The sequence below is a fragment of the Mirounga leonina genome, unplaced genomic scaffold (genome assembly GCF_011800145.1).
Source record: "Mirounga leonina isolate KUSES-001 unplaced genomic scaffold, KU_Mleo_1.0 Mir_114, whole genome shotgun sequence".
Classification (NCBI taxonomy): Eukaryota; Metazoa; Chordata; class Mammalia; order Carnivora; family Phocidae; genus Mirounga; species Mirounga leonina.
The window spans coordinates 3,363,454-3,389,625 of NW_023270265.1; the positions used below are offsets into that span (position 1 = coordinate 3,363,454).

General features: G+C 38.2%; 1 protein-coding gene across 6 annotated transcripts in view; it reads left to right on the forward strand.

Annotated features, from left to right (window-relative positions):
* Positions 1-13,345, forward strand: part of SAMD8 (sterile alpha motif domain containing 8) — a 38,590-nt gene extending 25,245 nt beyond the window's left edge. For 5 of the 6 annotated variants that reach the window (XM_035022397.1, XM_035022392.1, XM_035022371.1 and 2 more), the window contains 4 exons: positions 4,963-5,058; positions 7,029-7,146; positions 12,385-12,535; positions 12,701-13,005. In XM_035022397.1, coding sequence (XP_034878288.1) covers positions 4,963-5,058; positions 7,029-7,146; positions 12,385-12,535; positions 12,701-13,005 — 670 coding nt within the window. Of the gene's footprint in view, positions 1-4,962; positions 5,059-7,028; positions 7,147-12,384; positions 12,536-12,700 lie in introns of all 6 variants that reach the window. The other variant, XM_035022364.1, reaches the window with a different exon arrangement.
* The last annotated feature ends 12,827 nt before the right edge of the window (positions 13,346-26,172 follow it).

Sequence of the window (26,172 nt, forward strand, 5' to 3'; positions counted from 1 at the left end):
AAAGCTTATGTCACGCAATTCCAAGACCTTCAGCACATCATAAATAGAAAATTAGAAGGAGAAAGGGATGGATGCCTCTGTAGGCAGGCCCACTTACAACAGTGAGAAGGGATGGCTGATAGCCATAAAAGCAAGGGAAGAACCAGAAGCACTATAAAAAGCAAACATAAATAAAGGAAAAACTACTCTAGTCTGGAGCTTAACCTTCATTTCTTAGTAGTCCCTGAGGTCATTACTGTGTTCAATGCAATAATCAGTGTTCACAATCATGACTAAATTACCAAAGAAAATTAAATTTTTATCCAGAAAAAAAGAGGCCTATCCATGTAATAATGCGTTTCAGAAAACTTTGCATCAAAATAAATATGAGATAGTGAATAAACATTTCCTCACAACACTTCACTAAAATGACAGTAAAAGGAGATGAGGGGGAACCCTATAATCCCATGAAGGCAAAAACGGTGATAATGATGAAAACTTGGAAAGTAGAACGCGGAGTGCCTATTGTAAGATTGGGAATGGGAACTAGGAGTGTCCAAGAGGTGAGTTTATTTGTATTTCAGAGCTCCAGAAAAACTCCCAAAACAGGTGGCACCAAGCATCTTTCACAACCAGGTACAGATAAGTATGGGAGAATTGGCTGAAAAGCAATTTAAGAAGCTTTTAGACCTATTCCAACAGAAGGTAGGTGGTATATTCTCCAGACTAGTTAAATGTGAGGGACTCTGGGATACCATGCCCAGGTGAGAACAAAGGTGCCTGTTTTCAGTATGTTTTCAAGGTGATTACTATAAATTTACATACTGATCACTGAGACTTCTAGCTCTCTTCCTTAAGTAGCCAGACTTCCCATTCCCACTCCCACCCAGTGCCAGTTCTCTAAGCAGAACAGATTCCTCTCCTTGGAAAACCTGCACAAGAGAAAAGGACTATAGATACTGTGGTAGGGGAGATATCTCCATCTCATCAACCAGACCTCTGCTCAATCACTCTACAGTGAAACCCACAACATAAGCTCAGTCTGTGCACATAGAGCGTCAAATTATTATTATTTTTTTTTAGTACTTCACTGTCAAATATGAATGGTCAGTCAAGAATGACCAGACATTTAAGGAAAACAGACCAATGCAAACAGAAAAAAGCAAAGTAGGAAACACAAAATAGGGAGCAGAAGAACACTTCAAAAAAATACGCATATTCTCACAGATAAGAGATGTTGCATTTTACGAGACAGTAACAGTAGGCTATAAAAAAGGAAAATTCAGAGGGAAAAAAAGCTTTTGGAAAATAAAAAATGGAAGTAGAAATTTAAAATCCAGCAAAATAGCTGAAACATAGATTTGATGAAATTGCCCAGTGTGCAGAACAGATGAAAAGTAGTGGAGAGGGGCTCTTGGCCAGCTCAGTCAGTGGAGCATGCGACTCTTTATCTCGGAGTTGTGGGCTTGAGGCCCTTCATTGGATGTAGAGATTACTTTAAAAAAAAAGTAGAGGATGGGTGCCTGGGTGGCTCAGTTGGTTAAGCGACTGCCTTCAGCTCAGGTCATGATCCTGGAGTCCCGGGATCGAGTCCCGCATCAGGCTCCCTGCTCAGCAGGGAGTCTGCTTCTCCCTCTGACCCTCCCCCCTCTCATGTGCTCTCTCTCTCTCTCAAATAAATAAATAAAATCTTAAAAAAAAAAAAAAAGTAGAGGAGAAAAAATAAGATCAGTCCAGTTGGCCCGGCAGTAAATAGATACGGGTTCTAGAAAGAAAGCGTAGTTAGAAAAAGGGAAGATATTATTTAGGATATAATACAAGGAAATTTCCCAGATTCAAAGGATGTGACTTTCCAGATTGAAAGGGCCCACTGAGCACCCAGTACAAGAAATGGAGAATTTCAGAACACTGGATTTAGACTGAAGATCCTAAAAGCTTCTTAAGAGACAGAAAAAGTTAACATACAAAGATTAGAAATCCAAATAGCATGCAACTTCTTTACTACAGTGAAAGCTAGAAGACAAGAGCAATTTTCTTTAACTTTCTGAGAGAAAATAAGGTCTAACCTAGAATTCTCTGTCCAGGCAAACTACCAATTAGTTATAAGGCTAGACCCAAGGACATTTTTAAGTTTGCAAGTCTTAAAATACTTACTTTCCAACCCCACAGCTACTAGAATTGCTAAAATGAAAAAAATTGGTAACAACGTTTGATGAGGATCCAGAGCACCTGATACTCTTCATATATTGCTGGTAGAGATGCAAAATGACAGAACTGCCTTCAAAAGTTTGACAGTTTCTTAAAAAGTTAAACATACCCTTAACATAGGACACAACAGTTTCTCTGCTAAGTGTTTACCTAAATATGTTCAAGCAAAGACTTGTAGTGGTCTTTATTCAAAACCAGCCAAAACTGGATAGACTTATACATGGAATAACATGGGTAAATCTGAAATATATTATGCCAAGTGAAAATAGCCAGATACAAAAGGTATGTAGATAAGTACTGTGTGATTCCATTTATATGCCATTTTGGGAAAGGCAAACCTATATAGGACAGAAATCGGTTGAGTGGTTGCCCCAGGGCTAGAAATGAGAGAGGGGATTGATTACAAAGGGACACGGGAGCTTTTTGAAGTGATGAAAATATTCTATATCTTTATTGTGGTGGTGGTGGTTATATGACTGAATATGTTTGTCAAAACTCATTGAATTGTACACCCAACAGGGGTGATTTTTTCTGGTTGTTAATTAAACCTCAATAAAACTAACATTAAAAACAAGTTTAGGGGGTGCCTGGGTGGCTCAGTCAGTTGAGTGTCCCGACTGTTGGTTTTCTGCTTAGGTCATGATCTCAGGGTTGTGAGATGGAACACCGCGTGGGGGCTCCAGGCTGGGCATGGAGCCTGCTTAAGATTCTCTCTCTGCCCTTTCTCCCCCTTAAAAAAACAAACAACAACAACCAAGTTTATCCTTCACCTGTGTTTCTCAGAAAACGACTGGAGGATACACACCATAAAAACTAAGGAGTAAACTGAAAAAGAGGAGAACATGGATTCAGGAAACAAAGAATCTAATACAGAAAAGAGGAATTTCCAAGATGAAGGTCAAGTTTTATTTCAAAAAAGAGCCATACAGGAGGACTAGAAAATGCAACCATGCTAAATTGGGGAAAAAAGGAGAAGAGCTCTAGGAGAAATTGCCCCAAAAGGAAAAATTGAAATTGATAGAATAGTTTGAAGGTGAATGGTGATAGGCACACAAGAAACAGAGCAAACTAATAAAAAAAAAAAAGTTATATTTTAGCTCTAGAGAATTATAAGAATTTATACTACAAGAAAGGGATTTAATCATTGTTCTCTACTGACTCAGCTGCAAATGATAATTACAAACTTAAGTAAAAGCCAAAAATTATTTTTAAAAATATTGTGAAACAATATTGAGACTAGGGGAGAGAAAATGGGAGTGGGGGGCACAAATAAAACACAAGAGTGGAAGTGATTGCCTCTGGGGAGCAAGAATTAGGTAGGGGGTGGGGCAGAAAACTTAGTTTCATCCTAAACATTGTAAAACCGTTATATATATATATATATATACACACACACACACACATACCTACATATATTTTTGGATATGCATATATATGTATACATACAAATACAATTTCTTAAAATGTTCATTTTAAAAGTTTGTATAGTTAAAAGTCACTTAAAGGAATCTCTTAAAGATGTATTTATTTGAGGGGGGAGGGGCAGAGGGAGAAGGAGAGAGGGAATCTCAAGCAGACTCATGCTGAGCACAGAGCCCGAGACCATGACCATGACCATGACCATGTCCTGAGCTGAAACCAGGAGTCAGATGCTCAACCGACTGAGCCATCCAGGCACCTCAGGAATCTTTCTTTTATCTGAAATTTTCTGATACGTGAAATAACCCTTTCCTCAGTAATGCAATAAGGCAGCAGTAGATTAAAAATACAGAAGAGGAGTCTTGTTTCTGAGGTAATAAATAAAAGATAAGTCCCTGACTAAAGATGATTGACTATCTTTACTTACTCTGAATAAGGTTTGGAGTAGACTGTTAATATCTTTCTTTCAGATTTCATGTTTTCTTTTTAATAAATACCTTTATTTCCTTAGTTATAAAATTAACACATTGTACAAGAATTTTTAGTGGAAATGTACAAAGAATAAAAATAGGACAATAATCCTACCAGATGTCCTGTTTGCACTCATTTTCACCTTTACCCCGTTCCCTCCTCTGTCTTCTTTTTCTCCTCCTCCTTCTCTTTTTATATATTTATTTATTAAGATTTTATTTTTAAGTAATCTCTACACCCAATGTGGGGCTCAGACTTACAACCCTGAGATTGAGTCGCATGCTCCACGGACTGAGCCTGCCAGGCGCCCTCTCTCTTTCTTTTAAATTAAGAAATGTGGCATGTATTTTACTAATGAATAACCACAAGATCTGTGGATTTGGTGAAGAAAGAGGAATCAGTGGAAAAGAGAAGAAAACAGGGATATAAAACAAAAGAGGGCAGAGAGAAATAAAGGAGTAAAGCAAAACAAAAACTCTATTTACTGCCTCTAAAACAAAACCAAGTTTATTACAAGGAAAAAAAAAAAAGAGGAGTCAAGTTCAAGCCCTGATTCTTCAGTTAGCACATCATGCAAGAATTGAAACTTTTCCCATTGATGTTTGTGGACAGTTCTGTATCCAGGTCTACCTTGCTGCAGGGAGGAAGAAAAGGGTTGTAACCTCTTCATAGAGAACCATTAAATGGGAATCACAGACAGCAAAGAAGTTTTGGTAAATGGAATACTTTATGAAACAGTTTTTTCCCCCAGTTTCTTTAAATACCATCTTCTAAAAGAGATAAAAGTTATAGGAAGCAATTTAGAAGAGTATCTTAATTGCAAAGGGTGTCATTTATGTACATACACTTCTTGTCAGTCCAAAATGTAATTTTTTTCCGTTCCAGTGTTCCTAGAATCCCATGGGCCTTTGCCATGACAGAAGTATGTGGCATGATTTTGTGCTATATTTGGCTCCTGGTTCTTCTTCTTCACAAACACAGGTACCTCAGTTATGCCATTAAAAGACAAAATATTTTGACTATCTTGGATAAAGTTCATCAAACCTTGTTTCTCTCCTTGTTAATTTCCTTCTTTAGTCATTATGAAAAATGTTTTGGGTTTGATAAACAAGAAAGTCACTGCGAGGTTAAGACCTACATATTTAGTAGTATTCTGAATATATTCTGCAAAGATCAGAGATGGTGATGTTCAGCCATGAGCCAACTGCTGATAGTCTAATCGGAAATGTCATTTTCTGTAGAAGGATAGAAACTCCTCCAAGGACAGTCTTTGGTCAAGGATAGTGTTTGGATGAAAGAAATTCTCTGCTTGGAGGACGCCCATTAGCAAAGGGATTATTTTGCTTACCGTGTACATCTAGTCAGTGTGGTTGGCTTAAGATGATAAAGGAAATTGCTGAATAGGGAAAGTGCTTCTTTGGCACTTTCACTAAGAAATATAAAGGAAAGAATTTTTTTATTAAAATGAAATGTAAAGGGAGGCTTCTTTCCTACTTTAATGAGGGGAAATTACTTGATTTACGTAAAAATGTAAGGCATAATGCAGAAAAAGTTTGAAGAACTATGAAGTTTGTAGATTTGCTATCCATTGTCTATGGACACTAATGAGAAATAGGGACACTTTCTTGAATTTATTATCCTTTGTCCTCACCAGGAAGTAGTTGAGGTAAACCAATGATGGGCTTTAGGTCCTAAGCAGCAGTTATTTCATTGCTTTGAAGGTGAAAAGAAAAGTTGATCGTTGACATTGTTGTCACACTTTTAGGCTGTATTGTGCTTCATTCTTTCCCATTTTCCAGCAATATTTTTAACTCTGGATTGCTTAAAACCAGAGGTGGTTTAAAAACATGTAATATCACTGCTGCTTTCTGGTTTAACTTAGGCTCATAAGACCCCGTGAATTTGAATTTATCCACTCTTCAGACCAAGAAAGAATTTACCGTATGGGAAAGTTTGATAGGTTTAGCAAAGTATAGCAGTGGCCAATTATATGCAAGTTTTGGTGTTTAATTGGTCAAAGAAAGTGTTTCTCTCTAATGTGGCCTTTGTACTGCTTTCGTTAGAGTCACCTGGCTTCTTGTTAAGATGTAGATTCCTAGGCTCCATCCCAGGTGTACACACTAAAATTTGAGATCTCTTGTGTTCAATGCTTTTTTGAGGGTGGGAAGAGCATTTTGAAAATGTGTAAAGCATAGTCCCTGTGCTTAAGACTATTATAGCCTGTTTTCGTTTGGACATTTAAAAAAATACTATGGCAGCACAAGTGAAATCACAATGCAGTTCAAAATTTTTGCTAGGTGTACTTAATATAAAACTTAGTATTTAAAAAAACTTAGTATTTTTATACTTTAAGTTAGGAGAAGTTAGAGAATGTTTAAGATAGCTACTATCAGTAACCAATTTACAATGTTATTAATGAGCAAAAATTCCCTAGAATCATGTTTAATTTTACCTCTCATAAAGTAAATAATTTATGAGCAATATATGAATAACAGCACTAACATTAAGCTAAGAGTCAGGCTCGGTACTAGTCTTCTTTCTTGCATATTTCCTTTACTTTGTCTTAGCCTTATCTTCTTATCAATGAAATGGTGCTCTTAGGTCAGCACTGTCTAACATGGCAGATACTAGCCACATGTGGCTATTTAATGGAAATGAAATAAAATTAAAATGCAGTTCCTTGGATGTATTAGTCACATTTCAAGTGCTCAAGAGCCACATGTAAATACCTTATTGGATGGTGCAGTTATAGAACATTTCCATCATTACAAAAAGTTCTATTGGACAATGATGCTTCAGATCTAAGATTTCTCTAAGATTTCTGTCTTCTTCAAAGAGTCTAGTTCTAGGGGTTTTTCTGTCTGCTCTCCCTTTAAGTAAACGCTGATACCTGGAGTTTTTTGGTTTGCTTTCTTCTGATCTTTCTCTCTTTTTGGTCGCTCTGTTCACAGGTCAATACTTCTCCGAAGGCTCTGTAGTCTGATGGGCACTGTATTCTTGCTTCGCTGCTTTACCATGTTTGTGACCTCCCTGTCCGTGCCAGGACAGCACCTGCAGTGTACTGGAAAGGTAGCCTGCTACCTTCTTTATCATTCTTTCTTATTCTTGGTGGGTTGATGGCACCATATATATAATAGGGCTTAGACTTTGCTTTTAATATTAGAATGCTTTTTAGGGGTGCCTGGGTGGATCAGCTGGTTAAGTGTCCAACTCTTGATTTCAGCTCAGGTCATGATCTCGGGGCTGTGAGATTGAGCCCCCTGCATCAGGCTCATATGCTGGCCATGGAGCCAGCTTAAGATTGTCTCTCTCTGGGGCGCCTGGGTGTCTCAGTTGTTAAGTGTCTGCCTTCGGCTCAGGTCATGATCTCAGGGTCCTGGGATCGAGCCCCGCATCAGTCTCCCTGCTTAGTGGGAAGCCTGCTTCTCCCTCTCCCACTCCCCCTGCTTGTGTGCCCTCTCTCGCTGTGTCTCTCTCTGTCAAATAAATAAATTAAAAAAAAAAAAAAAGATTGTCTCTCTCCCTCTGCCACTCTCTCTTCTTTCTAAAGAATAAATAAATAAATAAAGTTTAAAATGTGCTTTTTAGTATTTTCAATATCTGTAATAAACCTGTAGAAATAATTTGGCAGAAATCTTAAGCCAGAATCTACCTCCCTGTTACATCTGTCCACTGATACTGGTTCTTTGCTGTGGAGCTGTAGAAAACAAGTTTCTTTCAATTATCATTTTCCCTTTCCCACCATCCTGAGCATCTTTAGTTCCTCATATTGATGTGGAAATGTTCTGGTTCGGAGCAAATGATTAAGAAAGAATTCTTGAGACATCTTTGGTGCAAAAAGGTGGTTTTATTAAAGCACAGGAACAGGACCATGGGCAGAAAGAGCGGCACTGGGGTTGCCATGGGTGACGGATTGATTATATTCTTTCAAGTTGAGAGGGGGTTAGGGACTAGCGTCGTCTCTAGGGAATTTTGGAAGCAAGGTTTCCAGGGCCTTGAGGGGCTAGCTATTGTTAGGAAAAGGTCATTTATTACTGTCTAGTAAAACCTTAGTCATGAGACTGTTCAGATATATATCAGGGGTCCATTATCTTGGAGGATGGCTGCTAACATATATCTTGGGGGTTAGAGATAAAGGAAGTTTCCAAAGGAATTTTTATATGTTAAAGGAGACTTAATAGGATCTTGGAGGTCAGGATAATGTTAAGCTAAAATTGCCTTTTGCCCTTAGCAAAGTGTTAACATTGAGGCCCCTGAGTTCCTAGAGAAAGGTCACTCTGCCTGTCTCAAGAACTTGTCAATGGACTGTAAGTTGTAAGGAAATTTTCTTTTCCTTTGCCTTTGTTCTCCACATCAATATAACATGACTGTGGTCCCTTCAATGTCCTTATCACTCCTTTTTAAAACGTTTTCAGTTTGACCACATCCCATTTAAAATAAAGTACCCCCTATTCAAAACTTGACTCTTTGCTGGGATATACTAAATAATGGCTGACTTATTGTTTTCATTCTAAATTTTGTAGCTTGTTTTGGTATATTATAGACAATATCTTCTGACTAAATTGAGAGAGGAGAGACTATGCAGATGGGAAAAAAAAATTTAAAAACCTGAAAATCACCTGTACTTTATATACAGATTTGGCCTTTGTGATTCATTAAATTTGGACAAAAGAATTTATTATCCTATTTTTCTAAGCCTCCGTGCTTTAGTTATATATTGCCAAATATTCAAATATATGTGTTAGCACATTTGTTATTTTAATACTGTTTGTATAAGTGTACAACAAAATTACATATCAGTTCTTCTGTTGCGGTATAAATAGCTGAAATGCCAACAAGGGAAGATTAAGCAGCCAAAGATCAATAACTAAAAAGACAGCCCTGAGCTGAAGGGTGACAAAACTCTCTCTAGGTATTAGGAGACTGAGCAGTAAGGGAGAAGGGTTAATATGACACTTAGGATTTATTGTGAAGGCAATGTTTTATTTGTCTGAAAATATATAAATTAAAAAGTAAAAGTTCACATCATTCCCTCTTCTTTCACCCATCCTATAAACAGTCCTGTTAACAGTTGGGTATATAGACACATAGACTTTTTTTTTTTAAAGATTTTATTCGAGGGACACCTGGGTGGCTCAGTTGGTTAAGCATCTGCCTTTGGCTCAAGTCATGATCCCAGGGTCCTGGGTTCGAGTCCTGCATTGGGCTCCTTGCTCGGCGGGGAGCCTGCTTCTCCCTCTGCATGCCACTCTGCTTGTGCTCTCTCGCTCTCGCTCTCTCTGACAAATAAATAACATCTTTAAAAATATATATTTTACTTGAGAGAGGCGCCCCCACAAAGACTGTTTTTATATAAGTTTATATAGTAGATACTTTTTAAATAAAAGATAAGATTATATTGCAGACATTGTTCTTTAGTTTATGTTTTATTTAATAGTATGTTGTTTACTTTTTTTCTGAAGAAATATATATGGCTATATCTCATCTTTTTAATAGCTGCAGTGTTCCATTGTATGATTTACCAGGTTCCAAATCCTGTACATTTGTGTTGTTTCCAAATCTTACTATTATAAACCGTGCCATCATAAATGTTCTTGTGCATTTATGCATTTTCTGTTATTTAATCATCTACTTAAGATAAATTCCTGGAAGTAGAATTATGAAATCAAATATGCACATTAACTACATATTGCACAACTGTCCAGTAGAAAAAACAAATTTTTCACTACTATCAAAACTGTATGCATGTCAGTTTTCCCACTCCCATGCCAGCACTACTTAGTATCAATTATTGGAGTCATTGCCATTCTGATTAATGAAAGATGATGATATGAGACTTCTACAGTTTTATGTTTTAAAAATATTTATTTATTAGAGAGCATGAGCAGGGGGAGGGGCTGAGGGAGAGAGACAGAGACGGGGAGAGAGAAGCAGACTCCCCGCTGGGTAGGGAGCCCAACTCTGGGCTTGATCCCAGGACCCTGACATCATGAGCTTAGCCAAAGGTAGACCCTTAAGCCACTGAGCCACCCAGGTGCCCCTACAGTCTTATGTTTTATATTTAAATCTTCATTCTTTTGAATTTATTTCTGCACATGGTATGAAATAGGGATAGAACAATTTCCCCCCAAATAGCGTGGTAGTTGATTAGAAGAGATTTTAAAGAATAAAAATAAAAGCTTATTACACTGAAAAGAGAATTTCCTGTAGCTGAGGGGTTTAATTGTGGGTCATCCACTAAAGAGAATGTTATATGTGCATAGGGCTGTAATGTGTGCTACAAAAATAAATTAGATACCATTCCTCTACAGTATGGATAGCCCTTTTTCTGTCTCTGATGACTGTTTTTCATTATCCGTTAGTTATATATGGACATTTCTATTCAAATCTGCCCTAAATACTGTTAATTGCTTTACATTATAATATAACCTACTTACTGACCTGTATTATTTGTAGCCGTTGTTAAAAATAGAAAGTTAAGGTGATAGTAGCTAGCAATCAAGTCCCTTACAGTAAACTCCATGGGTCATTTTCATTGAAATAAAGTAATTGCTTGAAATCTCATTCCCAGAAGTAGGAGGTTTAGGGACAGAACCAAGAACCTACCTGTTTTTGAAATGTAACAATGGACCCACCTTAAGGAAAGAACATACAGAATATTTGGGACATTTAAAATTGGAAGGGATAAGGAAACTTAAGTAACTGAGCAATGATTGCTTTCTTTTGACTGGCATCACTCGATTTCTGCCCTTGTCAGAGAGATTTTCCTAGCAGTCTCAGTTCTTTACTGCCTGATTTTTTACTTTCACAAGAGTACCGTCTCCAACCCTATTCTCATTAGAGGTCTTAGAAGAACCAAACTATGTGGGTTTTAGTAACTTCTCTTTCTTTTTCTCTAATAATAAATCCCTTTTCCTGTTCTGCCTTTCACTGAGGCAGAAAGGAAAAGCTAGGTAGTATATAATCAGCAGGTGAGATTTCTAATGAAATTGTGTTATCTAATGAGGTTGTTTCTGTTGTTAATTAGCCATAGTAGAATTTTTAAAACATAGGACTTTGGTTTTTTTTGGTTTTTTGGTTGTTTTTTTGTTTTGTTTTGTGAGGTTATTTTTTTTTTTAAGCTCTAACTGACTTTACTAAACATTTCGTGAATTCGGCAGCACCCCATCTAGCAAGTAGAGAGGCCCTTTAAGACACAGAACTTTGGAATTGGACTTCTGGATTCATATCCTGGTTATGTTACTTACCAGCTGTGTGACCTCTCTAAGCCAGTTTCCTCAGCTGCATAATTGAATCACTTTATAGGATTGTTGTGGATATTAAATACAGTAACACATAAAGCACTTAGCAGCATGTCTTACACATAGTAAGGGCATGTAAAATTTTAGGAATTCTTTGTACTGTTATTATGTGTTAAATGCCTTTTTTTAAAAGAAGGACCATTACTCAAACTCTCAAACTCTTCCTCAAAATGGATTGCTTTTTTAAGCTTATGTATGGGAGTTGGGATTGGGTTTGGCTATTAATAACAGGAAATTCAAGATGGCATGGTTTAATAAACAAACAATGGTTTATTCTCTCTCATAAGAGAAATCTGAAATTAGGTCATGTGTAACTATATGGACTTACCAAAAACCCATGATCCTCCTTTTACTCTCCTGTCCTAACACTTGGCTTGCGTCCTCAAGGCCACTTAGTGGTCCAAGATGGATGCTGCAGCTTCATCTGTCATGTCTGAGTTGTAGGCTGGAAGAAGGAAAGGTGAAAAAGACTTCCTCCTACTTGTTGTCTCTTTCCTTTATAAGTAGCCTTCCCAGAACTCTTTTACACTTCCACTTACATCTTACTGTATAGAACTTAGTCACAAAACCACACCAAGCTGCAAGGGAGGCTAGGAAATGCAGTGTATCGGTTGAGTTCATTCTGTTACCAGTGAAAAAGGGGAGAATAGATATTGAATGGTAGCCATTGTCTGTGTCATAGCCTATTTCTTATTGGCAGAACAATCAGCAAATACTACTGTATTATTGGATTAAAAACTTGAAAATATTTTGTGTAATAGTGACCTTTTCATTGTAAAGGAGCTCTTAGTAAAAGAAATTTGAATTACATTGATTTCATGTAATTACCAGAATATTTCTGACCACCCTTTCTTGATGTCTGGAATTAATTAGACTGGGAGTCTGGTTGCTTTTGTTTAGATCTTATTTCTAGGTCATTTAGCATTTGAATTTCAATGTGAATGGATGTTTGGAAGCACCTACCTCCCTAAGCACTTGAAACACTAATTTGTAGCTTTCTTTATAGGTATATGGCAGTGTGTGGGAGAAACTGCACCGGGCCTTTGCCATTTGGAGTGGCTTTGGTATGACCCTAACTGGTGTTCACACTTGTGGAGATTACATGTTCAGTGGCCACACAGTCGTCCTAACTATGCTGAATTTCTTTGTCACTGAATGTAAGTATCTCTTTAGTTGACTTAGATGACTGGCAGCAGAGGAGGCTGTGGGAAGGGTGTCAAGTTCTATGAAGAATGAGAGTAACAGACTGACCTAAGAAACATGTGACTTAGAAGCATTGGAAAGAATGTGATTTTAAAACGATCTTTCTGTCCTTTTCCCAGATACACCAAGAAGCTGGAATTTCTTGCACACTTTATCTTGGGTTCTCAACCTCTTTGGAATCTTCTTCATTTTGGCTGCTCATGAACATTATTCCATTGATGTGTTTATTGCCTTTTATATCACGACAAGACTCTTTTTGTACTACCATACTCTAGCCAATACTAGAGCATATCAGCAAAGTAGGAGAGCAAGAATTTGGTTTCCCATGTTTTCTTTTTTTGAATGTAATGTGAATGGTACAGTACCTAATGAATATTGTTGGCCATTTTCAAAACCAGCAATAATGAAAAGATTAATTGGATAAAGTCTATCTTTGTAATGGGTTCGTGATTAAATATACAGTAGTTGTTGAAAGTGAGTAACTTTGCTTTCTCCCCCTAAGCTGTTCCTGGATGCCTTCCTTTTTGGCTTATATGTTGACAAAGTGAAGTTCCATGTTCTGAGCAAGGCTGTGATTGTAGAAATCAAGAAAGAGCAGTCAAGAGTCCTTACATCTCCGTTTGAATAGGAAGCTTAAGTAGATGTTTCTGACCCTTCTCTTTTGGCAGACTTAATGTAATTGAAGTCAGGCTGTACCCTCACCTATTGAGTACTTGCTTATTGAACTTCAGCAATTTGCTGATTGAAAGTGTTTTTGTTTTTTTTTTAACTTCATTAGGACTGTAGTCGAGAAATAATTTTTTTTAAGGTCCTTATTATCTTCAAAGGAAAAACCCCTACCAAATGAGCAGTATTTGTTCTTTGAACTAATCTCTGTCTTTTTAAAAAATGCAACTCTAGAAAGTGATCTGTGTTACTAACAAATGATTTCTGCCTTCTGAGCCATCTTTAAGAAAAGTATACTGAACATACCAGGATGCCTGAAACAGGAAGAGAATGGAAGGGGCCATACATGAGGTGACAAAGAACAAGTATAGTACTGGCATTTTTCACCAAAATGCAACAAAAGATGCAGTTCCTATTTTGTTCTGAGGGTTCAGTATGACTGTCAGTAAGTGTTTATGAGGGAAAAATGGCTGCATCCATAAAAATAAAATTGGCTTAATTTTAGTGAGGTAGGTACCTGGAACAACTTTGTGCTATAATTGTTAGTTAGACATATGAGAGCCCAATTTTATGCCTTTAAATGATGTTACTTAATGAGCAAAATAGTGGAGTGTTTTACCAAATGTTAGATAAAGTTCTTGTGTCCGTAAGTAGGGAGGTATGCATGCAAAGAATATTTTTTCTATTTTTAAAAAATTAATAACAGTTGCAGGCATAATAAACTTCTGGTTTTTGAAATTTGTCATTCTTGGCCATCAGAAGTAAATAGTCTCAGACATATTTGGATATGAAAAAAAGATTTTGTTGTTTTTCATTTAAATTGTGTACATACATTCTTTCTATTTAGTCTTAATTTGGCAGTCAGGAAGTGATATAACTTAGTTGCTGTTTACAACACTAGAAATGTAGTACCTTAAGTAATTTGACCTTTGTGGTAACATTTGTCACTTTACTTTTAATGATTTTGGTTAATAGTTATGACAGTAGAATGCTTATGGAATTGGATTTTGAGCCCCAACTGATTGAGCTTAGCTACTTGGAATATTAATTGTATAGTTTTTACATTCCATTTTAAAGCAAGGAGTTAGAAAAAGTGCTGGCATATTGAGGTCTAAAATTAGGCCACTTAGCAGAAACCTGCTCCTAATGTGGGTGAAATATTTTATTTTTGCACTTTGAGTCATATTCCCACCCCTGTATAAGCTACAGAGGAGCCTGAATGGATTGGGCAGGAGAAGAAATTTATGCAAACAAATTTCAGCCAGTGCTGAATGACCCCAATCTGAGTCTACTCTGAATATTATTTTTTATTTCTCACCTGAAAAATGGCACAAGGCAATTCAAGTTTTATTATGCTTTTAAATCTCATACTTGAGAATCTTATAATATCTTAAATTGTTGATTCTAATACATGCTAGGGACAAAAATGTCAACATTTCATCTAAGGAAACTGCATAATCATGAAGGGTGAAGGATGTTGGCTATACCATTTAGAGTACTTTGACCTCCAAGGTCAAAGCCGTGTAACTGCCATTCTTTCCAAGTGACAGAGCAAGACCGTATATTTAGCTAGGGAGGGACAAATGTTGGCTTTTGGAAAAATGTTTGAAAAAAATCTGTAGCAACATTAATTCAAGAATGTTAGATAGCTACTTAATGGTAAACTTCCTAAACATCAGTCTTCTTTCCTTCATGTGGATTCTATTGTAGAACAAAATAGAAAAAAAAATTGCAAGTAACTTTGCAGAGCTGTTGACATTGAGAGTGCCTAACAGCAGACTGCAATGAGGATTGTAAAATAAGTTTTCAGCTTGCATTTCTCATATCTGATTTGGGGAAAAGGTAAGCTAGATTTATAATTTATTGTTGTAACTAATACAAGGCAGTGTTTACATAAATTCATCATCTCCAAGTCTCTTTCTTGGAAAACTTTGACACAAAATTATTTTCCTTTTCTTTTTTTAATATGAAACCTATATTTTAGTTGTTTTTTTGTTTTGTCCAGAAATTTCCAGATTTTGTCTTTGTATTTTTTTTTTCTTGTTAAAGTGTAAACCATTGGAAGGGTGGTATTTAAATTCACGTTTTGGGTGTGAATGTGCCTAGGTGGAGAAGCTACATACATGTTTTTTGATCCTATCTACAGTTGCAGACTTATGAGAGGCTTATATTCTTAAATACTGAGACCTTAGTATAGAAGGAACCAAGAAGGTTTTTGGTTTGGGGATACAAACTGGAGGTTATATTGAAAGTCCTTGAGGCATTTCTCTATATTCCTGGGGGCAGTGTAGCCTTTTTTCTTTTTTTATTTTCTTTGCTTTCTTTTTTTTTAAGTCTATGCAGGGCATTGTTACTGAAGCGTAATTGAAGTTCATAGGGAGTAGGAGGTTTTGAAGAAGGCAAGTGTGCTGTTAACGCTGAATAATTTGGGAGGAACCTTTTTTGGCTATGCTGCAGAATTCTCAAAGGGCTATCCTCCTTAGTTCTTAGTGGCCAGAATTGCTAGAGTAAAAACAACTTCCACATGCTGGGTCTGTTTATTAGTTTTTTTTTTTTTTTTTTTTTTTAAATCAGAAAGCAATGAGAGCAGCCTTAGAACCAGTCAGCTAAAGAAATGTGGACTGTTCACTAGAAAGAATCCATTGACTGAAGACCTACTGGTTCTGTAACTCTGACACTGCAGGTGGTGTTCTTTCTTACCCTGTACCTGCCCAAGTGTTGTTACTTAGAATTCCAAAAATCTTATAATTTGTAAACAGAGAACAGAGAAGCCAAATCCTCTTATAGCTGATATGAAACAGTCTGTTTTAGAGACATCTGTTTGAAAAGTGTTATTGATATATTCAAAGTCATATTCATAACACTAACTTGCTCTGAGTGTATTCAGCAAAAGGCAATTTCATCATGAGTTTTATAGTAAACATTTTCTAAAGATTCTTGTTCCAAAATGCTTGAGAACGTTAACCATATTCTTGTTTTAAACTCTGTGATCTAATAAATTTAATTCTTTGATAGTCTTTTTGTAGACTTAAGTTATCCCTTACTAAGAGTAATTACAGTAAGAGTCATGTGTCAGTTCTTCAAGGTATTCAGGCATTTGAGACAAGAAATTTCTCCTTTAGAATAGTCCGATAGCTTTCTTAAACAGTATCGGTTTCTTTTAGATAGTTTCAAAGCCAACAAAGCATGTCAGTTTTAATGCCATCTTCACTTGAGTTAACGATGGTTTGCAATTGTAAAAAGTGTAGCCTGAATTACCCCTATACCTCTATAGAGACTTGTTAGTAACATCAAAAGTCAGACTGCTTCAGGTGACCAGTGAGAAAGGAAAGAGGTTGAGGGTTTTTCCCTCTTTGTGTCTGAGTGGCTCTGAGTGACTGAAATTACTATGAAAGTAGATTTTGGTCTCCCCTCTCACCTACCCCTCACACCCAGTGAAGGCCACCAATTTCCAATAACTAAAATGTGGCCCATTACTATACATCAAGTTCAATAAAAATATCTATGAAATCTGTAAACCATAATTCAACTACCAGTAAAGTTGGTTTTAGAATATGTTCTACCCTAAATTAGCCAAAAGACATTTTATTCAGTGTGTTCCATGTTTAAGCATAAGGAAGGTTTGTGCCGGATAGGAAGGGAGAGGGAATACTATGATAATTTCATTATTATTTCAGGTCTGTTTCAATACGAACTACTGGGTTGTCTGAATGGTAGCCAGGCCATGTTATTAATGTCCTCTTACAAATGCTTAATTTTAATGATTTTTTATTCAGAAATCTATGGATTGTTAGGACAGTTGAAGTATTTCTGATATGGAACAAAGGAAGTGGAAGTGATACTTAGTGGGGGAAGCAAAATTCGCTTGGACTAAAGTGGGCATGTTTTGTTTTAAGAACTCTACCTAAATGTGACTCTGTGCACAGAGGAACTAGTGTTACGTGAAGACGTGAACGTTTCTATGGAGGCCATACCTTGATGCACAGTGTTGTATATAAGTAAATATCTTGACTCTAAACTAAATCCAGATTTAACTAATATATTATTTTATATCTTTGTTGTATTGAAATGTTCAAAAATACTAAAAATAAAACACCTGAAAGTTGAATTGCAGTCTCTTATTTGAATGTCTTTGCATTACTGATGCAGCTCATCTATTTTTTATACAGTAAATTTTTATTTATGCAAATGATTGGGCCCGGCAACTTTAAACTTTAATATAGTGTCCAGTTCCTGGCATTTACTAATTCTTAGTTGTCTGTTAGGTAAGCCCTTTGCCCTTTCTCCTTTCTTTGTGTAAACCAGGAAAGAAAAGCAATCTTCCTGAGGGTATTAGAATAACTGCAGATTAAGATGAGAGGGAGGGAAAAGAAGCAAATAGCTCATTATTCCTGGACACATTAAAGCTTTTGTTTGGTTGGTTGGTTTTGATTTAATTGTAGATTATATGGGAAGATGCCTTCATCCTGGCAGGTCAGCTTTGGAAATAATGATGAACAGGGAAAGAAGGGAAAAGAGCTGTTCAGAGAAGCTCAGTAGCCCAGAACCATGGAGTAAACACTAAGAAACACTAAGCATTGTCATAGGACCATATGGACTTAATCCATGACTGAACTTACTTTCATGACCACTACTAATTGCAGCCTCTCTGGCCCCAGATAGTCTCTCTCGGGAACGCTGGGAAAGAATAGTCCAGGACAGACCTAGAGGCTACTTGGTGGAATAGGAAATGCACTGGTTTAGACTCTGAAGGCCTGAGAAAATGCACTGATTTAGACTCTGAAGGCCTGAGCATCTCTGCCGCTGATTAAATTAGGTCTTTTCTTCCAGCTCCACTTAACTTTATGTATAAGGAGGGGAGAAACAAATGCCTTTCTCATAGGTTGTATTAAAGGCCAGATATGAAAGTACTCTACCCTTGCTGGCTTAGTAGCTGGTACATAATGCTGAAATATTAGTTGAATTTAGGAAAATAAAACAGGGCCTGTGCCCCCAGGAAATTAATAATCTATCTGGGAAGTTGACATGAAAAGGTAGCCAACAACATTCATTGGTGGAATAAACCTACAGTTTTAAAACTGCCTGGTTGAACATCTTCAGGGTTAGGGGAAAGGGAGGTGGGGAGTTTGTACCATTTCCATGCAGAGTTGGTGTTTTACATATTTGATTTTCCTTGTAGGCTTTCTCTTTGAAAAAAGAGTTGAGGATAGGGTGCCTGGGTGGCTCAGTTGGTTAAGCAACTGCCTTCGGCTCAGGTCATGATCCCAGAATCCTGGGATTGAGTCCCTCATCGAGCCCCACATCGAGCTCCCGGCTCAGCGGGGAGCCTGCTTCTCCCTCTGGCCCTCTCCCCTCTCATGCTGTTTCTCTCTCTCTCAAATAAATAAATAAATAAATAAATAAATAAATAAATAAATAAATAAATAAATAAAATCTTTAAAAAAAGAGTTGAGGATAGGGGAAGGAAATGTTTGGAAACAGCTGAGTCAACAGATAATTTTACTGTCTTCGTTTAATGTTAGGTTGGGAGAGGAAAGGCTTAGTAGGGACTGAGGGTCCAAGCAGAATTTACTAAGCATGTAAAACTTGAACTGAGCCTTCCCTGAAGGAAAAATTGATAAGAACATGATGAAAGGTTTAGAAGACTTACTGTCATGCAAAAAATTGGATTTGTATATGTATTAGAGAATTGTTGACAGGGTATATGTTTTTATTTATTTTTTTAAGATTTACTTATTGGGGTGCCTGGGTGGCTCAATTGGTTGGGCGTCTGCCTTTGGCTCAGGTCATGATCCCAGGGCAGGATCGAGCCCCACATCGGGTTCCCTACCTAGTGGGGAGCCTGCTTCTCCCTCTCTCTCTGCAGCTCCTCCTGTTATGTTCGCTCTCTCTCTGTCAAATAAATAAACAAAATCTTTTTTTTAAAAAAAGAAATGTATGTGTTCTTAAAAAATAAATAAAGATTTACTTATTTATTATTTGAGAGAGAGAAAGAGCAAGCAGGGTGGGGGAGGAGCAGAGGGAGAGGGAGAGAAAGAATCTCAAGCAGACTCCCTGCTGAATGCGGAGCTCAATCTCACAACCCTGAAATCATGACCTGAGCCAAAATCAAGAGTCAGATGCTTAACTGACTAGGCCATCCAGGCACCCTGACAGGGTATGTGTTTTTATTTTTTTATTTTTTATTTTTTTTAATTTTTTTTTTAAAGATTTTATTTGACAGAGACACAGCGAGAGAGGGAACACAAGCAGGGGGAGTGGGAGAGGGAGAAGCAGGCTTCCCGCTGAGCAGGGAGCCCAATGTGGAGCTCGAACCCAAGACCCTGGGATCATGACCTGAGCCGAAGGCAGACGCCCAACGACTGAGCCACCCAGGCGCCCCAGGGTATGTGTTTTTAATAAGACAGAGGAGTTAGTAAAGGGCACAAGTGTAAGTCAAAAAGAGAAAGGTAAGATGATGAAAGTACACAGAAGATCAAACTGGAGATGAAGGAAAGGCTACAGACCCTAAGATAGTAGGTCCACGAACCAGGTTCCTACAGTCTGCTTCTCCCTCTCCATATGCCCCTCCTCCTGCTTGTGCTCTCTTGTGCTCTTGCTCTCTGTCTCTCTCTGACAAATAATAAATAAATAAAAGCTTAAAAAAAAATAAAATAGAATAAAACCACCACTAACTGTTCATATTCCAGCCTTAAGAGTCTTGGATCCCACTCTAAAGAAAACACATGTACCTAATGGTTTTTCTTTTTCTTTTAAGATTTTATTTATTTATTTGAGAGAGAGAACACAAGCAGGGGGAGCAGCAGAGGGAGAGGGAGAAGCAGGCTTCCCGCCGAGCAGGGAGCCAGACTCGGGGCTCCATCCCAGGATCCCAGGATCATGATCTGAGCCGAAGGCAGATGCCCAACCGACAGAGCCACCCAGGTGCCCCCTAATAGTTTTTCAGTACAGATTAATCAGCAGCCTTCATCAATAAGATGTCAATGTACCTGAAATTTGATCCTGTTTTTCCACAAAGACTGATTTTGTAGGCTGGAGAGCAGTTGGCAGTAGTGATGTGATTTGAGGGACTCCCAACATGGTGGAAATCACACCTGTAGAAATTTGATAAGCCTAACTGTCCAGGCAAGATTCTGAATTTTCACTATTAATCACAGGGGTATCTGTGATTCTTACTATCTTTTTTTTTCTTTTTTAAGATTTAGAGAGAGAGCACGTGTGCAAGCAGTGGGAGGGAGGGGCCAAGGGATGGAAGCAGACTCCACGCTGAGCCAAGAGCCCGATGTGGGGCTCAGTCTCAGGACCCTGAGATCATGACCTGAGCCGAAACCAAGAGTTGAATGCTCAACCAACTGAGCCACCCAGGCACCCATGATTCTTAGTATCTTTTTAAAAAGTTATTAATAGTAAGTAATTAATGAACATAGTAACAAACTATATAAACTAAAAACTTTTCTTCCTACCCCTGTGCCCCAGCCTTTAGTTCTCCTTCCAAGAGGCAATCATTTTTAACTAGATGTTTTCGAGAGGCATTCCATGCATATTCAAACAAATACATATTCTTCTATTTGTGCTTATATTATTTAAACAAATTGTAGCATATATACATATATGCACATATATACATGGTTTTGCACCTTATTTATTTCACTTAATATATGCCAGTGCCTTCCCCTCCAAGGACATAGCTTAGTTGAATAAGTTAGATTTATTGTTCATTGAAATGAGGAAGAATGCACACCATGGTAAATTATAGGGCATCTCTGCTGGAGGGTGTTGGGAAGGGACTTTCAGGATTTGGGTTTGGATTAGGTGGTTTGGGAGAAAAGGTTTAAGGAAGCATGGATTTGCTTTGGGTTGAATGCTATCAGGATGCTGGGGCAATTCTGATTGGGTATCTTAATCTTAAAGCAGGAGGCATGAATTGAGGCTAATGTTATAATTGGTAAAGAAACAAAAATCACTCAGGATAGAGGGATATTTGGTCATTTTTGTGATTTCAATAATGTTCATGTTTTTATCTGTGTTCAGACATGATTATTGATAGGCTTGTTTTTATCTTGATCTGTCATGGTCACAGGTCTCCTTGTCATATGTTGGTATTCTACAAAATGTTTTATGTTCAACAAGAAAACAGTAGTCCTAGCTGTGGGTGCCAGGCCAGCTTCTAGCAACATCCAAGTTCTAGCTGATGATACCAGGCCAGCTCCCCAATGTCAAGAACTGCTTTTCTCTTTCCCACCTGATACATTAGGGTTCTTTCCATATAAGTACATAAAGAATGCCATTTGCTTCATTCTTGTTAATGGCAACGTGATACTCCACTGTATAGATGTCATTCATAATTTATTACTCATTCCCTGAAGTGACTTTTAGATTGTTTACTATTCAAACACTGCTACAATAAATATTACTTTGCATGTGTGCAAGTTCATCTGTAGAATAAATTGCTAAAATGAAGTTGTTGTGTCCAAGCGTTTGTGCATTTTAAATTTTGTTAGATATTGTCAGATTGACCTTAATAGAAGTTGTACCAATTTATTCTTCCACTAGCAATGTATGAGTTTGCCAGTAAATCCACACCATTGACAAAATATTGTATTACTGAACTTTATCATTTTTGCCAATCTGAAAAGTTTAAAAATGATATCTTAATTCCCTTTCTACATAAGTAAGCTGCAGAAGTATTTTTAAATAGTAATATAGTAAGGGAACGTGACAGCTTTATTGTGATGCATATCTTTCTGGAGGACTAACTGCATTGCAGACTGTGTCATATATTTTGTTAAAAGCTCATATGACTATAAAATATTGAATGGGAAAAGGAAGATGATTTAACAGATTGAGAAGGGTTTCTCCCATTTTATTTATAGCATAGTCTTTACCTTGTCCATCTCTTGCCATTGCAGGGGGCAGGGGGTTGATAATTGTTTTCCCAAGCACCCGAAGGAAGCTAAGTCCTGTCTAGTCTAAGGGAGAGTCTGGAGGACTCAGTTGCTTTCCATTTTAAAGTTCTATAAAGGGTAAATGTTAATACCTGCCTGCCCACCAGCAGCTAATATTTACTCTGCCATGACCTATGAGACATTCCAAGGATCTGAATTTACCCTGTCCATTATAGGGCTCCATTATAGGGCTCCATTTTAGATATGTAGGACCTGAAGTATGGAAAATGTTTTGAAAGAACATTTATCAAGCATTTATTGAGCACCTACCATATGCCAGGCACTATTTAAGCACTGGAGCTTCAGTGGTAAATGAAAGTCCTTGCCCTCAGGAAGCTTACTTTCTAGACAATAACATATGAGAAAGAAGCATCCCTGACAGGTGTCAACTAGTAACTGACAGTGGTGTTCCCTTACTGAACATGGACAATGTTCTAGAATATCACATCAGGTGAGGGCTCTGCATGATTGTGATGGACCATCTTCACTCATAAACGGGCCTGGATAAACATATGCAACACAAAAATAACCAGATACCCCTCTCCCTATTGATATGAGTAACTAAGATACTGAATTGTCCCAGTTTTCTAAAAACACTCAATCCAGAATAGCATCCCACCTCCTTGTTTCCTTAAACCCTCCACAGCATCTCCTAACTCAAGCCCAAATCTTGTGCAAGCCCCTCCTAACACCCTCTTACTGAGTTTTCCTATTCTTTTCAATAGTGTTTTGTCTCTCTTGCTACGTGAATTTTAAAAAACTTTGACTGATTTGTGCCCCCCCACACCATGATCTTTGCTTGGTGGGAACTGACTCTTGGTAGCCAAAAGTGGATACACACACACACACACACACACACAGTAGAAAACCGATAAAAGGATAGAGAGTGATAGGAAGCATTTGCTATCTGACAGCACTGAAAGGCTTTCTGCAGAGGAGACATTTGAGTAGAGCCCTGAATGAAATGAGGGAGGAACCACGTGGATATCTAGGGGTTGAGGGAAAAGGGAGTGCATTGACCTCTAGAATAGGCTTGGCATGTTCTCCAAACAATTAAGAGGCCGACTTAGCTTAAGAGTGAACAAGGGAAAGAATGATTGGAAGTGAACTTAGAAAGAAGTGGCCAGTGCTCTAATCATGCAAGCCTCAAAGGTCCTGGGGAAGACCTTTGCTTCAAGTTACAGGAAGCCATTGAGAGACTTTGGGTTTGGAGTGACTCACATCTCCATTGTAGCCAGAGTGACACCGCCCTTAGGCTAAGGCAGAGAAGACCTCCTATGTGGGTGACTTGCCTGGCCTTGGAGATGGTTGTCTCTGAAAATTTCATCAAACTCTTCTGGGTCCTTTATTAGAAGTCTAGAAGAAGGAAGGATGCACAAGGAAATGAAAGCCACAGCAGAACCAAAGGAAAATGCACCATGATCTCAGAAATTCTATGGTAGAATGAGGCATCAGTGGATGGAATAGGAAACAGGATTTTTCTTAACATTCCTTCACTTGAATAAAAAATTCACAGGCTAGCAAATTAGTTATGCGAGCCTTGTTTTTGGTTCAGAGGTTGGTCTTTGCAGGTGGGCACGGCAGAGGGTGCTATAAACCTCAGCAGCCTGGATGCCTTTGGACTCAGGCACAGAATTAAGTATGGAAGTTGCTGTTTTGAACATAGTGGGTGCATCAGAATCACCTGGCTTTCCCTCCCCCCTTCCTCTGTTTCTAACAGGTTCCCAGGTTAGATGCAGATGTTAGATGCTGATGCTCCCAGTCAGTTTGTTTCTCTTTCTGGAGGTGATAGGAATCCCCTGAAGACCTTTCAACAGTCTGAGGCCCCCACCCCTAAGGGCATTTCAGAATGGGGTGGAGTGAGAATACAAGTGTTCCTGCATTAGTTCCTTCTTCCCTCCTCTTAGACAGTTGTAAAAGTACTCTGTCCACTGAAGCTCTATACAAATAGTTACCGTAAGCATCACACTTAGCTTTTTTGTTCTCTCATTCCATCTTTTAATTTTGGTTTCCAATTGTACAAGTGTACAGAAATACAATTGACTTCTGGATGTTGGCCTTTTATCCTGTGACACTGCCAAACTCATGTACTGTATTAGTTGTCGAAGTTCTTTTGTAGATTTCTTAGGATTTTGCATATAGTCATAGACAATCTTGTCCATCAATGAATAGTGACCATTTAATCCTTCCCCCACTCCAACTTGAATTCTTGTTTCTCTGGTGGCCAGAACTAGATTTGCCGACAGCATTCTGTCATGATATTCAGGAGCAGTCAACACACCAAGTCACAAAGCAATTGACAGTATTCTGAATTCTAAGTGAGCACTGAGGACACTTAAGGGAAAGACATCTGAAATAACGATGAGGGTGTTGGCCCTGAGATGAGAGAGACCTAGCCTTGAAATAGTTCTCATTGGCCAGAGCTAGAGAGTAGAATCCTACCTTCCTACAGTGGGGAGGTTAGGCTCTAGCCAGGAGTGGGAAGAGTCTAGCCTTTAGCATAGTCCTGCCACTCTGAGCCAGGAGTTCCCGTGTGGGTCAGGTACCTGAGTTGTAGCATCCAAGGAGACTCTTGGATTAAGCCTTGGGGTGGACCAGGGCTTGGCAGAGGGGAAAGTAGACCTCAGCCCATTTGATAGGTCATGGGAATTGGTAACTACATTCTCATGGAGGGCTCCAAAAGGAAAGCAATAGATTGGGCTTCTTATCTAGGCAGCAGGCTAGAGAAATTTGCCCTTTCTTGAGTAGTAGATGAGTGGAGATAAATGACATCCGGGATCAGTGTAATTCATTTGTGTTCTCCCCGCACACTGCCTGATGCCTTCATACATTGGCACTGGGAGCATGACCTTCCTCGGCCCTCCCTTTGTCAAGCTCCTTTTCCTGGGGACTAGCTTCTAGGGTCCGTTCACTAAGCAGCTCCCATTTTCACAGCTTCATCCTTCCTTTGCTTCAAAACTTAAAGATGGCCATTGTCTTCTCAAGAAAAATAGCATGTCTAAAATGCATTATGTTTTCATTTCCCTAGCTGTAGTGTAGCATGTTTTGGAATAGATTCAGAATTGGTACTGCCTTTGGCCTCCCACTCTGGGCGTAACCCCCACCCCCACCCCATATAATCCTTCCTGGTAGGAAAACCATTTCAAATAGAAATGGCTGATAACATCAACTGTTACACTGTAATAGGGCTTGATTTACAGGGGGAAAGCCTGGCTTCTGTCTCATACGTGATGGCATGGTACTGTGCCTCAGTTTGTGCAAGTCACCAAATCACTGCCTTAGTTTCCTTATTTGGTGTGATGGGATGATAATATCTGGAAAGCAGTATAGTATAGTGGTTTAAGGGCATAAACTGTGAAGCTAGGTGCCTAGACTTAAATCTTGACCCCTCTACTTACTAGCTGTGTAACCTTGGGAAGTTACATAGCCTTTTTGAGTCTCAGTTTTGAGTTGCTAATAGTACTTAAGTTCATAGAGTTATTATGAGGATTAATGAGTTAATACATGGAAAGGATATAAAATAGTACCTGGAATATCATAAGATACCATCATCATCACATTATAAGGATCTGTTGAGTTCATAGTGTGAAAGTACTTTGAAACCGAAAAGTGATATCCACCCTTTGACTATAACCTTACCAAAGCCATTTAATAGTGGAATTAGTTGTGATTAGCCTACAGGTTGAGGAGGGCTGTTGGAAGGAGCGGGGCGGTTTGGAAGGAGGAGGGGGCTGTTTGTTTTATTGAAGTATAGTTGACACATAATGTTACCTAATGCTTCAGGTGTATAACATAGTGATTCCACAACTCTATATGTTATGCTGTACTCACCACCAGCGTAGCTACCATCTGTCACCACACATCTCTATTACAATACCACTGACTATATTCCCTATTCTGTACCTTTCATCTCTGTGACTTATTCATTTCATAACTGGAAGCCTGTACCTCCCACTCCCCTTCACCCATTTTTCCCATCC